Source organism: Orcinus orca, chromosome 15, assembly GCF_937001465.1.
Source record: "Orcinus orca chromosome 15, mOrcOrc1.1, whole genome shotgun sequence".
NCBI lineage: Eukaryota > Metazoa > Chordata > Mammalia > Artiodactyla > Delphinidae > Orcinus > Orcinus orca.
Window position 1 is genome coordinate 83,479,453 of NC_064573.1, and position 13,124 is coordinate 83,492,576.

General features: G+C 49.5%; 1 protein-coding gene across 3 annotated transcripts in view; it reads right to left on the minus strand.

The window, feature by feature from the left end:
* CCDC92 (coiled-coil domain containing 92) overlaps nt 1-13,124 on the minus strand; it is a 29,714-nt gene that overhangs the window by 3,272 nt on the left and 13,318 nt on the right. For 2 of the 3 annotated variants that reach the window (XM_004276656.2, XM_033440744.2), the window contains exons 2-3: nt 711-857; nt 97-138 (exon numbers count right to left, since the gene is read on the minus strand). In XM_004276656.2, the coding sequence (XP_004276704.1) occupies nt 97-138; nt 711-840 (172 nt within the window). In that variant the 5' untranslated portion in view covers nt 841-857. Of the gene's footprint in view, nt 1-96; nt 139-710; nt 858-10,907; nt 11,017-13,124 lie in introns of those variants that run through there. The other variant, XM_049698614.1, reaches the window with a different exon arrangement.

Sequence of the window (13,124 nt, forward strand, 5' to 3'; positions counted from 1 at the left end):
TTCTTCTACGTGTGTAATTAGTGAAAACAGGTGGACCAACGTGTGCCTCAACAGGAAACAACAGGAAGCATCAGCTTTTGGGAAGGGAGTTCTTACCTGTCTGATCCGAACTTTTAAGTGTCAGCTCATACGTTAAATCTAAAAAGGAGATCATATATGTTAATTTTGTATGATTACAGTGTATTTCAAGACCTTCATCAACTCTGAAAACGCACGATCGGCCTGCGAGTCCTGCCCGAACAGGGCAGAGGTTGGCAGCATTAGAGGCAAGAGTGAGAACAGCAACTATCAGCGGCCGCTGTCCTTACTCAGGTTCGGGGGGGCCCTTCTTTTCCCTGTTACACACTCCAGCACCCACAGTTAGCAGGCAGCTTGCTCTGTGTAGTACACTTTGGTCCCTGGTTCCAAGACGCATGGTGACTTCTAACCATTGCACCTGGATCCTTCAGGTCCTCAGTAAGCTGAGAACTGGCTTCACAGCTTTACGCTCGCGCGTGTGGCCTTGGCAAAGAGGATGAGGTGACCATTCAAATGGACCCCAGCGATGACAGGGTTAACCAGAGAGAGAGAAGAAGGAGACCCCCTCCTCGCTCACCCCGCACAGCTTTTGAGCCAGCCAGTGCGAGGTGACCTCGATGACAGGTCCTGCGTTGCTCTACAGCCCTGGCAGGCCTGGGGCTGCCCCCCGCCCTGGTCCCCGGAGCTCGTACCTGTGCAGTGTTGCTGCAGCCGCCTGATCTCAGCGTGCAGCCCCTTGAGCGTGCTGGCGTGCTCCCGCTGAAGGAACAAGAGGTTCTTCTGCGCGCTGTGCAGCTGGTTCTCCAGGTTTGCGGTCGCCATGCTGGCATCCAGATGACCTGCAGGGGACACAGGGCCTGGTGGCTGTCCCCGACAACGCGGGTCTCGGGGTGGCGGGCTGGAAGAGGACGCCGCCTGCCGCCTGCCCTCCTCGGCTCTGCGGGCTGGAGGGCAGTGTGAGGCCCCGCTCCAGATGCAGAGGGCTCCCTGATTCCAAATCCTGGGCTCTCCGTGGGCTACCCGACTTCAACAGACTGAGAGCAAAATCTCCCTTGACAGACTTCCCTGAGGAGGTGAAGCACTGCTGCCTCCGCTCAGGAGAACCGGGCGCGGGGAAGTGGAACCTAGAGCTGGCAGGCCAGGAGGACGACAAGCGTGGCGTTTCGGAGGGAAGCCCCGGGACCTCACAGAGTTGAGAGCCCCCCAAGTCCTTCTTTCCTCGGGAATTTCCTGAGAACCATTCTCACCGGGCCACGTGGTGGCTGCGGGCATCTGGAGGCCGGACCCAGACCCTGCCATCTGCCACCCTCCGCCCCCCCCGCCCCCGCCGCCGGCTTCCATCCTCCATCATCAGCCACTCGCTCAGGGCCTTCGCTGTAACTCGAGAAATGTGGCGAAGTCAGTCGGCCATTCTGTAAAAGCTAGCCCAGTAATTCAAGACGCCTTGCGCGGCACTGAAACAGGCTGAGGATGAAACGTGGATTATCTGCCTATAAATTATTCCTGTGAACACAGAGCCTCGGGTGCCTTTTTCCTAATCTGCTGGGCCAACGAGCGCCCCCAAAGGAAATACCACTCCTCAGAGGGCTTCCGGTGAGCGGGTGTGTGGCAGGGTGGCACGAGGGTCCGCTCTGGAGGTGGCAACACGCCGGGCAACACCAAGCACTGTCTGTTACCTGTAAGCCCCGCAGCTTACAGATATTTACACCCCAGCTCTGGAGCTAAGAACGGCGCGTAGCTGGAACCCAGGACACGCGTTTTCATTCACACGAGGAGGCTGAAGGAGGAAAGGAAAGTGAGGGAGTGCAGAGGACAGAGAACGTGCCGGACAAAGCCTGGGCGAAGGGTGCACACGGACACGTCCTGGAAGGGACACGCCTGTCAGGGGAGAAGCTGGCGAGAGACAGCTGTGACTAAAGAAACAGCGCAGTTTTGGGTGGGAGTGTTCACTGCACCCATTACAGGAGGCGATCTGGCAAAGTGTATCTGGAGCCTTAGAATTTATCTTCCGTCTGACTTAGCGGTTCCACTTCTAGGAGTCCACCAGAGGGAAATGATGGCCTCCGTGTGAGAAGGTGTAGCTATAGGAGGACGGTCATTACAGTGCAGTTCACAGTCAGAAAAGACCAGAGACAACTCAAAATCCAGCAAGAGGGAACTGGCTGAGTAAATACAGGATCATTTCTATGCAAGGAAGATCAGATTTCCCCAGGCCTTGAGCTCTACCTAAAAGCTGGCTGCAGGCCATGCCAGCTGAGTTTCCATCCACCAGAGCCTTCCTCAGGGGAGCTGAGAGCAGCCCTTCCACAGGAGCGAGGAAGGTCTCCGCCCCCGAATTGTCTCCCTGCTGTAGCCACAAGTTCCTTGTATGGGGCTGCCGGGCCAGACACTAATTCTAACTGGAGCCCCACGGTGCCTGAGACCCCGACCCTGTGTGGTCAGCACGTGGCCTTGGGAGGAGGACGCTGACCTAACAAAGGAGCCAGCCCGGGACAAGGCAAGTCCGGGGCGTGAGCTGTGAAGGGCCGCCCGAAAGCTGGACAGCCTCGACATCGGACGGAGGCAAATGCGGGACCAATTCTGGAGCTTCCGGGAGAGACGCCCACGTTTACTTCTGCTCAGCCAGACCTGAGTCGGTCACTCTGGCATCAATTCCGTTGTCTCAACGGGAGCGTCAACTCCTAGGCGCTACGATGGGCTTCGCACGTGGCAACGCCAGAGGAGATGCCTTGTTCTCCTCTTTAAAAGGATGGACCCAAATCTGCGCTCCTGGTGGCTGATGCAGCAGGCAGAGCCTGTGTTTTAGGGGTTTGCCATTGACGAGAAAGAACAATTTACATTTGATCCAGAACTCAGTGTGTCTGGAAGGATGAAGAACGAGCCGGGTGTACAGTTGCCCCCTCGCTGCCCAGCGGCCTGGAGGGTCCACCGCTGCGTCTTGGTGACCCCACTTGGAAAACAGTTCTCAAGTCCACTTGCTTTTCTCCGTCTCTACACCTAAGCCACACCACCCTCACCTGAATCGCTGTGGAATCCTCCCTCTGTCCTCTCTCGCCGCCTCGATTCCGTCCCCACGTCGTAGCAGAGTGATTTTCACAGAATCTTCGGGGCCCCCACGGCTCTGAGTGAGCCTGGTCCACGTGGGCCCAGGCCTGGCCCTCTGCCCTCTGTGCTCAGCTGCTCGGTGAGCCTCCAGGGCCTTGGCTGGGCCTCGCCTCCGCACCCCGGGGCCTTGTCTTGGGCTCCTCTGCCCGGAGTGCTCCTCTCGGGTCCTCCCTCGGGCCCACCGTTCCCGTGAGCTGACGTCTGCGTGTCCTTTACTTCTCGGCCCAAGCTCACTTCCTCCCGGAAGCCCTGGCCCCCGGGCTGGGCGACGTCACGCACTCTAAGCCTTCACGGCCTGCCCACAACTAGTTAACGGTCTCGCGCCTCCACGCGCAGACTGCAGGCTCGGTCCCCGCTGTACCCCGGGCCCTTGCACGGTGCCTGGCGCCCAGGAGGCCCACCGCCAGCACCTGCTAACCCAGTGGGCCCAGCGCCGGGTTGTCCAGCGTGGGTGCGGCACCAGGGGAGCTTGAGGCCCTCAGGGCTGAAGAGCCTTTGCTTCCACGAGCTTCTGGCTTAACTTACAGGCATGCCTTGCACAGAGAGAGCGCGATGTGCTAAAACTGCAAACCGGTTTCGTCCGGCACTGACGGCACAAAATGAGGCGTTGCCGAGACCAGAAATAAACATGTGTTCTGTGACCTACCGTGGGGGGCAGGGAGGGGAGGGGAAATGTGGCCTCAGCAGGCACCCCAGTCCCATCACAGTTCGGTATTAAATTTTATTTGTAACAAATTTAATATGATTTAAATAAGTATTCACATTCTAACGGCCTTGGCGAGTCGGCGATTTGAATGGCACTAAATCTGTAATTCATTAATTCACCGTCATAACTACAGAAATACAAGCGTGCCCTTGAAGCTTCCCATTAGCCTGGGCAGGCAGTCTGGGGAAGAAGGAACATGAGGTGAATAGAGGAGCGCGATTATATAATGTGCAAAGCCGGCAAGTGAGCTTTGACGGCTCCGTTTGGAGCCCTGACAACCAGAGGACAGGGGTTTTTCAGCCCCGTGATATTCCATTTGGAGGTTGGTCTCTCTTCTTCCACACTCTATGCTGACTTAAAAGGCCTGGAGGAGGAGATGCCATCTGTGTGGGGTGTTCTCTGGTTGTTGGATATACATGCACGAGACAGGTCCACTTAGGTCCGAGGAAACAAGTCACACCTCCAGATGGGATCCAAATTACTACAGTATTTTCTCATCAGCTCAAAAGGGTACATAGTATCACTGACTTGCTGAGGACAGGGAGTTGCTGCTGCTTAAAAGAAGGTGATGGTTTAATGTCTTCTCATTAGTTACTGATGACGTGGAATCACTGCAACGACTTAGTCCTTCCCAGAAGCTGGCGTGAATGAAGCTACAGAAGCATCCTGTTCAGGCCAAGCAGACACAGCTGAGAGATGCAGATAACATGGAGGAAGGGATGGAGTTGGTTCTGGGAGGCTTGATTCAGAATCTCTGGCTCTGGGAGCCGGAGACGTGAAGGAGCATTGACGACCCCTCCCTGAAAGGGTCAGCGTGATGGATGAAGGTAAGGTGCCGGCGTCTGCTGCAGATGAATAATGCTTCCTGCTTGAGTAAGAGGCACTCAGGCCCTCTCAGCCGTGTGTCAGCCAGTAGTGCAGCGTGGCTGACAAAACACTGCACTTTCCCTGTCAAAAGGGCATACACTACATGTCATGGGCGCTTTGCACTGCAGCTCCTTGTCTCGAGGCAAATCCCATTTCGTGTCTCAGTGTCACCGGGAGCCACCGGCAATTTTACAGTTATTTGCTCGGTCAGAGGCAGCGTGGTCTGGACACGGGCCCTCTTCTCTCCCCAGAGATGCAGCCCTCACTGCAGAGGATGGCGTTCCAGCCACGGTGGCAGCCAGAGAGCAAGCCCCACTCTGCCCGCTTCCTCCCGTGGAACCCTGGCAGAAGCAAAGGGCGTGGGCATCTCAAAGCAAGACCACCCATGGGGCAGGTTACCTTGATCATGACTCGGAGGTTAGGCCACATCCATGATTTTTCCCGTGGCAAATTCACTAGACATTAAATTTCTGTGAATTTACTGTTCCCTCTATATGGTCAGAAAGTTAACACTTGAAAAGGGCCAAGTTCTATAGAGGTTGGCACCTGGCCGAGACAGCTTCCCGGAGCGGGCAGGGATACTAACATCACCTCGTGGTGACAACATGCTTTTAATGACGGTTCTCAGAGAGACGTGAGGACTCCGACCTCACTGGGTCTGCTCTGTATCCGCATGAGGACAAACTGCCTGTCAGTAGCTCACGTCCAGTTCTCAACCCAATTCAAAGTAATGTCCTTTCCTCCCTTTGGGGGCATTAATGTATAAATGATGACATCGTGATCTTATTTATGGACCATCTCCACTTGCACAAACACAAAGTGCTTCCCCATCACTTACGTCGTTTGTTCTCACAAACACCCAAGGAAAAACAGGAACGTCCTGCCCACAAGTGAAAACATAAATCAAGAAATGCTGCATCTGAACCTTGAGGCTGCTCCTCGCCCTCAGATCCTGTGGGCGAGAATCTGGAGGGCGGGGGTGGCCTTCACCTTCAGGCAGAAATTCAGATGCTTTCCACAAAGCATACACGTGATCTCCAGTGCTCTGAAGCCGAGGGGGAAATGTGCGCAGTCCACTGCAGCAGCCTCTCGGCGGGAAGGGCTGCAGCGTTCCCCCAGCGCAGCGCGGGGCGAGCCCGGAGCCGCACTGCTCAAGGAGGTGGGACCCACCCTCCCTATGCTCCAGGTGGGACAGTCAGCAACCAGGAAGGCCCTGCCGACCACCCGGTACGGCAGAAAGACTCACCAACAAGTCTTGCTTTTTTTTTTTTTTTTGGCCACGCCGTGCGCATGCGGGATCTTAGTTCCCGCTGCCTCGTCCCTCCGATGCTCTTGGCCCACCCTGCCTGCTCAGCTGCCCACCCCTGCCCCGGCCTCGCCCCATACCACCTACAATGCTGCCCTCTCACCCCTGGCATCTGCCGCAGCCCCAGCACGGGGCCTCTGCACACTGGTTCCCGCAATCCGCACTGCTCTTGGCAAACCACCTCCCCGCCCCCCCCCCCCCCCGGCCTAATCAGCCCCCATTCTTCCTTCGTGTCTGAACTCCCAAATTACGTACGGGCTTCAGTTACTTTTATACGGCTCCCCGATCGTACCGACTGGAGATCTCAACAAGAATTACGCGGCATTAATCAAAAAGCACTGCAGCAGCACTGATTTGAACATGACCTCATCCTGTAATTTCTTCATACGCCAGAAACAATGTTTCAAAGTATCCCTGGACCACATTTCTTAGGCTAACAGAAATGGAATATCTTTGATAGTAAAAGGTCTCACCATTTAAAAATGGGACACTTCTTTGTTCCTGGGCAATCAAAAGTAGACATCTATTCTCTCAACACAAAGCTTGTGGAAATAGGGTAATAATTTTAGAATCTGAAAAAAAAAATAGTACACCCAGTACTCACGTGGTGCTGTGAATTAGTTATAACAAGCTATTTTAGATCCTAGTCATGAATAAGTTATAACCCATTCACATCTGGTTCTCATGCCGTGAACCGTCAGAATGACTGGCGTCCCACTGCCTCTGCGCGTGCTTGGCAGGGCCTGGGACCCGGCGAGCGTCTTGTGCGCAAGGACCTCTGTGGCTGTTTTGTGGGAACTGTCTGTGTGGCTCTGGTGTCCTCTGGCTGAAGCACTGTCACGGAGTAAATGAAGGTTGGCCAGAGGACAAAGGCAAGTGTAGTGATTAAATGTAAGAGGAGAAGAGATGGTTCCCAGCAGGGAGGTGGTGTCCTGAGTGGATTCGTGGACTCAGGAAATGTTGAGGGTGGCAGAGACCTTCAAAATCAACTATTCCAACACCTCTTTATTTCAAGATCAAGAACCTGTGGCCCAAAGAAGATTCGCTTAGCACAACGGGATAAAAAGAAGAGCAGAATGGCCAAAGTCTTGAGGTGCTAGAGTGTTTGGGGTTAAATCTGAACCCTATCTTGTCACCTAAACCATCGTAATATCTAACTTAAAGGGTTAAGTGCTAAATGCAATCACTTATGGTGTCTGGCATGTAGTAAGTGCTCAATAATTGTTACCTATATTATTTTATGTAAATATTGATCAATATATAAATATTGTTTACTTAGTCCCACACTAGGGTATTTCCTGAACATCATCTAAGTGTGGAAATGAGCTAGCAAAGGATTCCAGTTACTTCCAAAGAGGGCAACATAAAAGCAAACACAAGCATTTTCTGCTGGCCTTTTCCATTTTCACTGGAGAGGAGCCATTCAGGGAAGCGAATAAAGAGAGTCAGGCAGAATCAGGCACCCTAAGGGACAGTAAAACCTACTTCCTACGTTGAATCAATCTATAGTACTCTACAAGAAGCTAAAAAAAGGTGGACGGCTAATTAGGTCATCAACTCTCAATCTAAAATACCTGCTTGTAGGAAAGGAAACTTACCATCTCTGAAAAGTGAAGCCTGATGTTATTCTGAATTTACAACAATCCTGGACAAAGAAACTGTTTTAAGTTGCACGACCCTGTTATTTCTACTTGCACGTGTATTTAAGAAGTTCAGCTGATAAGTTATTTGAGAATCCCAAAGAGTTAGGACACTAAGAAAAAGGACACCATTTCAAGGAAGCGTAAGCACTCAACAATCACTCCAAAAACATTCTGGTAAAAAGAATGAACACCATTAAAAAGTGGAAGTAAAAAAAAGTTGAAAGCAAAAGATGCAATTATTTTTTTGAAGTGACAAAAAATCTTGTTTATTAATCATTCGTAAGCAATTGGGATATTTTTAAAACTAATACAATAGGCGGGTCAAGAGCTTAGCACAGGAGTCAGAATCCTGGGCTCCAGTTCGGACTCAGCCACGTTCGAGCTGCAGCCTCTCTGTGCCCTCACCTTCTTCTCCCATAACATGAGGAACAATAACAGTACCTACAAGACATAGTGACTGGGGGGATAAAATGAGCTATCTTAGATAAAACACTTAGCATGTGTCTGTCTACTGTGATAAAGTGGTAACTGAACTAACTTTGCACTCATCCAAATGTGGAAACTTCGGATGGAGACGCTTTTTGGGGTCCTGTTCTCTGTCTGGGTGGGCAGTGCACATCACCTTTTAATGGTTGGTCTCTAAAAGCTAAAAGAGGAGAACGCCAGTAGAAACCAAAAGAAGAAAAGCATCTTTTGCAAGATAACCACCTCACAGAGTAATCTGAATGTCTGCCAGTGAGGAGTTAGCGTGGCACATCTGAACTATGATATCATTAAAAATGATAATGTGGATCTATATTTATTGACAAGGAAATACATCTATAATAGGTTAAGTCAAAAGAGTATATTAAAAGCTGTATATATCATATTTTTGTAGATACAAGTAGAGAAAAAAATTCTAGAAGTATACACAATGAAAAATTAAAAGCATTTATCTCTAGATGGTGGATTGTGGGTGATTTTTACTTTAAAAAAATTCTATTTTGGTACTACCTAAAGCTTCTTTAATGATGAAAATATATTACTTTACAGCCAGAAAAAACTATAAAGCAGTTTCTCTTACAAAACATAACCACTAACTATCCACTAGCAAAGTGGTATCGTATGTTTTAATGATGTTGTTCCAGGGTAGTCTTGGGATGCTTTACCAGAACCAAGAAGAATTAACGGGAAGGCAATTTTTATAAAAGCAACAATTTAGTGTCTCCAAGATATGCAGAAAATGATCATGACGAGCCCTCGAGTGCCTCCCCACCCCCATGCATTGTACATTCCTGTAATTCTCTGACATTATCTGTCATAAAATACAAGGCTCATCACAATTCTTTAGACACTGACAGCCATTTCCTTCTGAAAGAATGTACAGCCTGACATTAAAGTTGTAATAGATGTGATTAGAGGCATCAGCAATTAGACAGGGAGACGCGATATGTGGTCGTCTGGGAAGGCTGCCGTCACTGGAGGCGTACGTGATGGGTTTATGAACCGTGTTTCTCCGCAGTCTGATTATCTCATACTTTAAGAGTTTCTATTTGACTTCTATTTAAAAACCGCGTCACGTGTCTGTACGCTGGTAGGGGCTCGGTCCCTCTGTGTGTAAATGTCTCAGGAAGAAAGCAAGTCTGTGTTTCAGGTTGTCTAAAAGTGCCTCTGAGTGGGCCGTGGCCAGGTAGAGAAACACATGCACTCCCACGGTCTGAAATCACACAGTACCTTCTGGGAGTGCCCAGGGCCTCCCAGAAAACTGGGCGACTTCACGGCCAGAATGCTCATGCCCTGTGGCAGACCCCACCCCAGGAGGCAGGCGCACCAGCACCCCATCTCCTGGCTGTGAGGGGCTGCCATCCCGGGCATCACGTCAGCACACAGTCGGCTCAGCACTTCCTGTTTCAGGGAAGTTGCTTCTAGGGCAGGGGGTGGCCAGGTGGCCGGCGGGTCTGTGGTGACGCCACTTGGCCCTTCCTGCTCTCCCTGCATCCCCCTCCTGCCCTTCCTGGGCAGCCTCCAGCTGACTGCCCTGCCCTCTGCCCCCCGCCCCCGGCCCGGGATCACCCAAATCGCCTCATTTCAGAAGCGAGGGCAGGAAACATTTGCAACTAAAGAGAGATGCCATTTGTGAGCTCCTGACAACCTTGTCCTTTACCAAGATGATCCTGAGCCAATCATTTAGGGACATATAAAATCTCAAGCCTTCCCACACAAATAGCTCTACCGAGTGATATCTGCCTTTAAATGGAAAGGAAAATTAGCAGGTCATATCTGATTAGTGTTTCCATTTCTACATCTGACTGTGATTACCGCAGATTTTAATTGTCTGCTGGTTGATGACGAAAAGGTATGGTGACCCAAATGCCAAACTGTCCTCTTACACTGACGAAACAGGAGGTACTTCTCAAGTCTTAGCGCCTGACAATCACTACCCTAAACTGCATTTCCGAGGCTGAGATGTGCGCGCTTGCTTTAAAGATCTCTCTCTCTATGGTCTGCCAAACGGATGAACCATTTCAATTGATTTAACTGATAGGGCTTCTTTTATCCATTTTGTGCGCCTGACTAATTAGGCCCCCAAAAAGAAGGAAAGGTATTATTATTATTATTATTGGCCGCACCGTGCAGCATGCTGGATCTTAGTTCCCCAACCAGGGCCAGGGATCGAACCCATGTCCCCTGCATTGGGAGCATGGAGTCTTAAATCACTGCCAGAGAAGTCCCCCGAAAGAAAGGTATTATTAACCAAAGCTCTATACACTTTAATTTAGCCATACTTTTCCTTTATTACTTATACTAAAGTAAACTAGTCGGTTGTTTCATTAGTGCTAATAGAACATATTTAGCTAAACTCTCACTAAGCATCTAAGATGATCACTGATAGAGAAAAGAGACTTTATCCTCGTGCTATTCTAGAAAGGACTCTGCCCAGTTCCAGCCATGTCATCTTGGACAGCATTACAATTTGGCTAGGCAAACAAGCAAAAACAAGACACCTCCGGACGTGCCCTTCTACAAAATGGCCCACACGAGTTATTTCAGACAAGTTGAAAGAAGAAGGATAGTAGAGAGCTTTGAAATCATTAAAACAGTCCAACAGTAGTCAATTCAGCGACTAAAGGAACCAGGGCCAAGCATTCAGTTTTAGTAATTACATACCCTCTGGTGATCAGTGATAAAATATTTTTACGGGACTTCTTTCCCTATGGAATAACAGCTGAAGTACAAATATTTTTAAAAGAAGACAAACCTATTCTTTTAAAAAGGCATTTACCTGGATCTTCGCTTCCTAGAACGTTTCTGATGGCTCCAGCATGTCCACCTAAGGACGCCTGACCTCTCGACTGCCCATCTACTGCTCTGACAGTCCCGACATACATTATCCACATCTTTAAAAGTTTCCTTTCTGTGAGCCTCCTGTGTCGTGTAGAATAAATGAGGCACATTTACTGATGACATTTAGGGTGACTCCCATAAAGTTCTCTCTACTCACAATGATTCTTTTATTGTGTCAGGGGTTGGGAGAATTCCCAGAATCCTATACTCCACTTCTTTAGTAAGTCACTCATTGAGTTCCAGGGGAGGAGAAAACCTCCCCACAGAATACTGCTCTATTAACAGGGTCTGGCATTTAAAACAAACAATACTGAGATCCAGATGAAGCTGCCAAGAGTGAGAATGAGGCAAGGCATGCAGGTGCTGTGCAGGTAAGTTAGGGTTTGTCTTTGCAGCCAAGTTTGGATCATATTAGATAAATGAGCCATTAGTACATTAGCCAGTAGAAATAACTAAAAACAAATAAAGGTAAAATAAGAGGGAGGGCAATTGTCTTTCACAGATTACCTGTCACCTGTGGGAGGACAGCAGAAGAAACTGGGGAAAGAAAACCATCACGGCATTTTATATTCATTTGGAATTTTCAAAGAAGGGGATGCAATGCAGTATTTTCTCACTCTTCCTGTCCTTGACACTATTTTTCTTTTGCACTTTTGTCGCGTTTTCCATTTGTATGACAGCCTTTGTTTTGTTTTCCTCTCGTATTTGACCTCATACTCCCACAATGGGATTATAATCATGAAACTCTTTCGGGGCCCACTTTAATTTAGATACTTTTAATAATAAACATACGATGTATCCGTATTTTTGGAACTTGGCAATTTTGGTTTAGAGTGCCCAGATTTTCCATTTGAAGTCCAAAATCCTGAGGCTGGGTGTTTCAGCTTCTTCTGGTTGATCCAATGCTGGTGGTGTCTATCAGGCAGTTGGGAGCCAGTGGAATTTGTTTTTCCTCCCATTTTTCATAATGGGCAGGATGGTCACCTCAGATCACATGGTTTCTTGCTGGTTGTGTGGGAGGGTGTGAAGCAGCTTCCATCTCAGCGAAACATCTGCGCCAAGATCCTTTTCCGCTGGCTTTACCCTGCTTTTCTAGGGTGTGACCACCGCAGTTTAAAGTGAGCTTGCTGATGGAGATGGTGTTGGTGATAGATAGACCTGTTCCGTCTCCTCAACTCTACCCTGACACAGCCTCTGCGTTGGTCTAAGGCACTTAGACCATACTCAAAGGCATTTTTTTAAATTGTGAAAAGCTGAAAATCATTCACAAAAATCGACATTACGGCTATTATTTACCAAGTGTCTGTGCCAGGCTCATAGGTAACCACCTAATTCTTGAAACAATCACACAAGAGAGGTACGATACCCATTTTTTAAAAACATCTTTATTGGAGTATAATTGCTTTACACTGGTGTGTTAATTTCTGCTGTATAACAAAGTGAATCAGCTATTTGTATACGGTACCCATTTTTTACGGAACTAAGGCTCAGAGGAGTAAGACCTTTGCCTAAGTGTACGTGAGGCCCATGAGCCACATGCAAACTGTTTCCAAAGGCGGGCACCTCCTCTGCCTCCAGACGTGTGGAGTTTGGAACCAGAAGGTCTCATGACAGCTCTGGGAGAAGGTGTCAGTTCTGGGTGCTCTCTGTACCCTGTGGAACGTTCCGTCCCGGGGTGGCCGCTACAGAATGCAGCAGTAGTGACGATGCTGACAGTGACAAGAGTTGCCACGTACCTAGCGTACCGTGTGCTCGGTACTGTGCTGAGTGCTTTCCGTGCCTTCTCATCAAATCCAACAGCTCTGAGACAGGTACTTGCTATCTTCCCAACCTTATGTACTGAGGCATAGAGAGCTCAGAGCCTTACGGAGATCACACACAAACTGGGTATCCTCCTGGTGCTTTGTAGCTCCCTCTTCCCATTTCTTTTTAAGGAGGGAGAAATTGTGCTAATGTAGGTCTACACTTTTATTAGGAAAGATCTAACCCTTGGCTCAGAATTTCTCTTAGCTGAATCTTAAAGCATCCAGTGACAAGACTTTACCAAGGCGTAACTGTCTCCATCGGCTGCAGTCCAGCTGGAAGTAAGCTGCAGAGATGAGCTGTACTCAGGGATGAGCCAGAGCGACACAGCAGGTAGGGATGAACCCCCGGG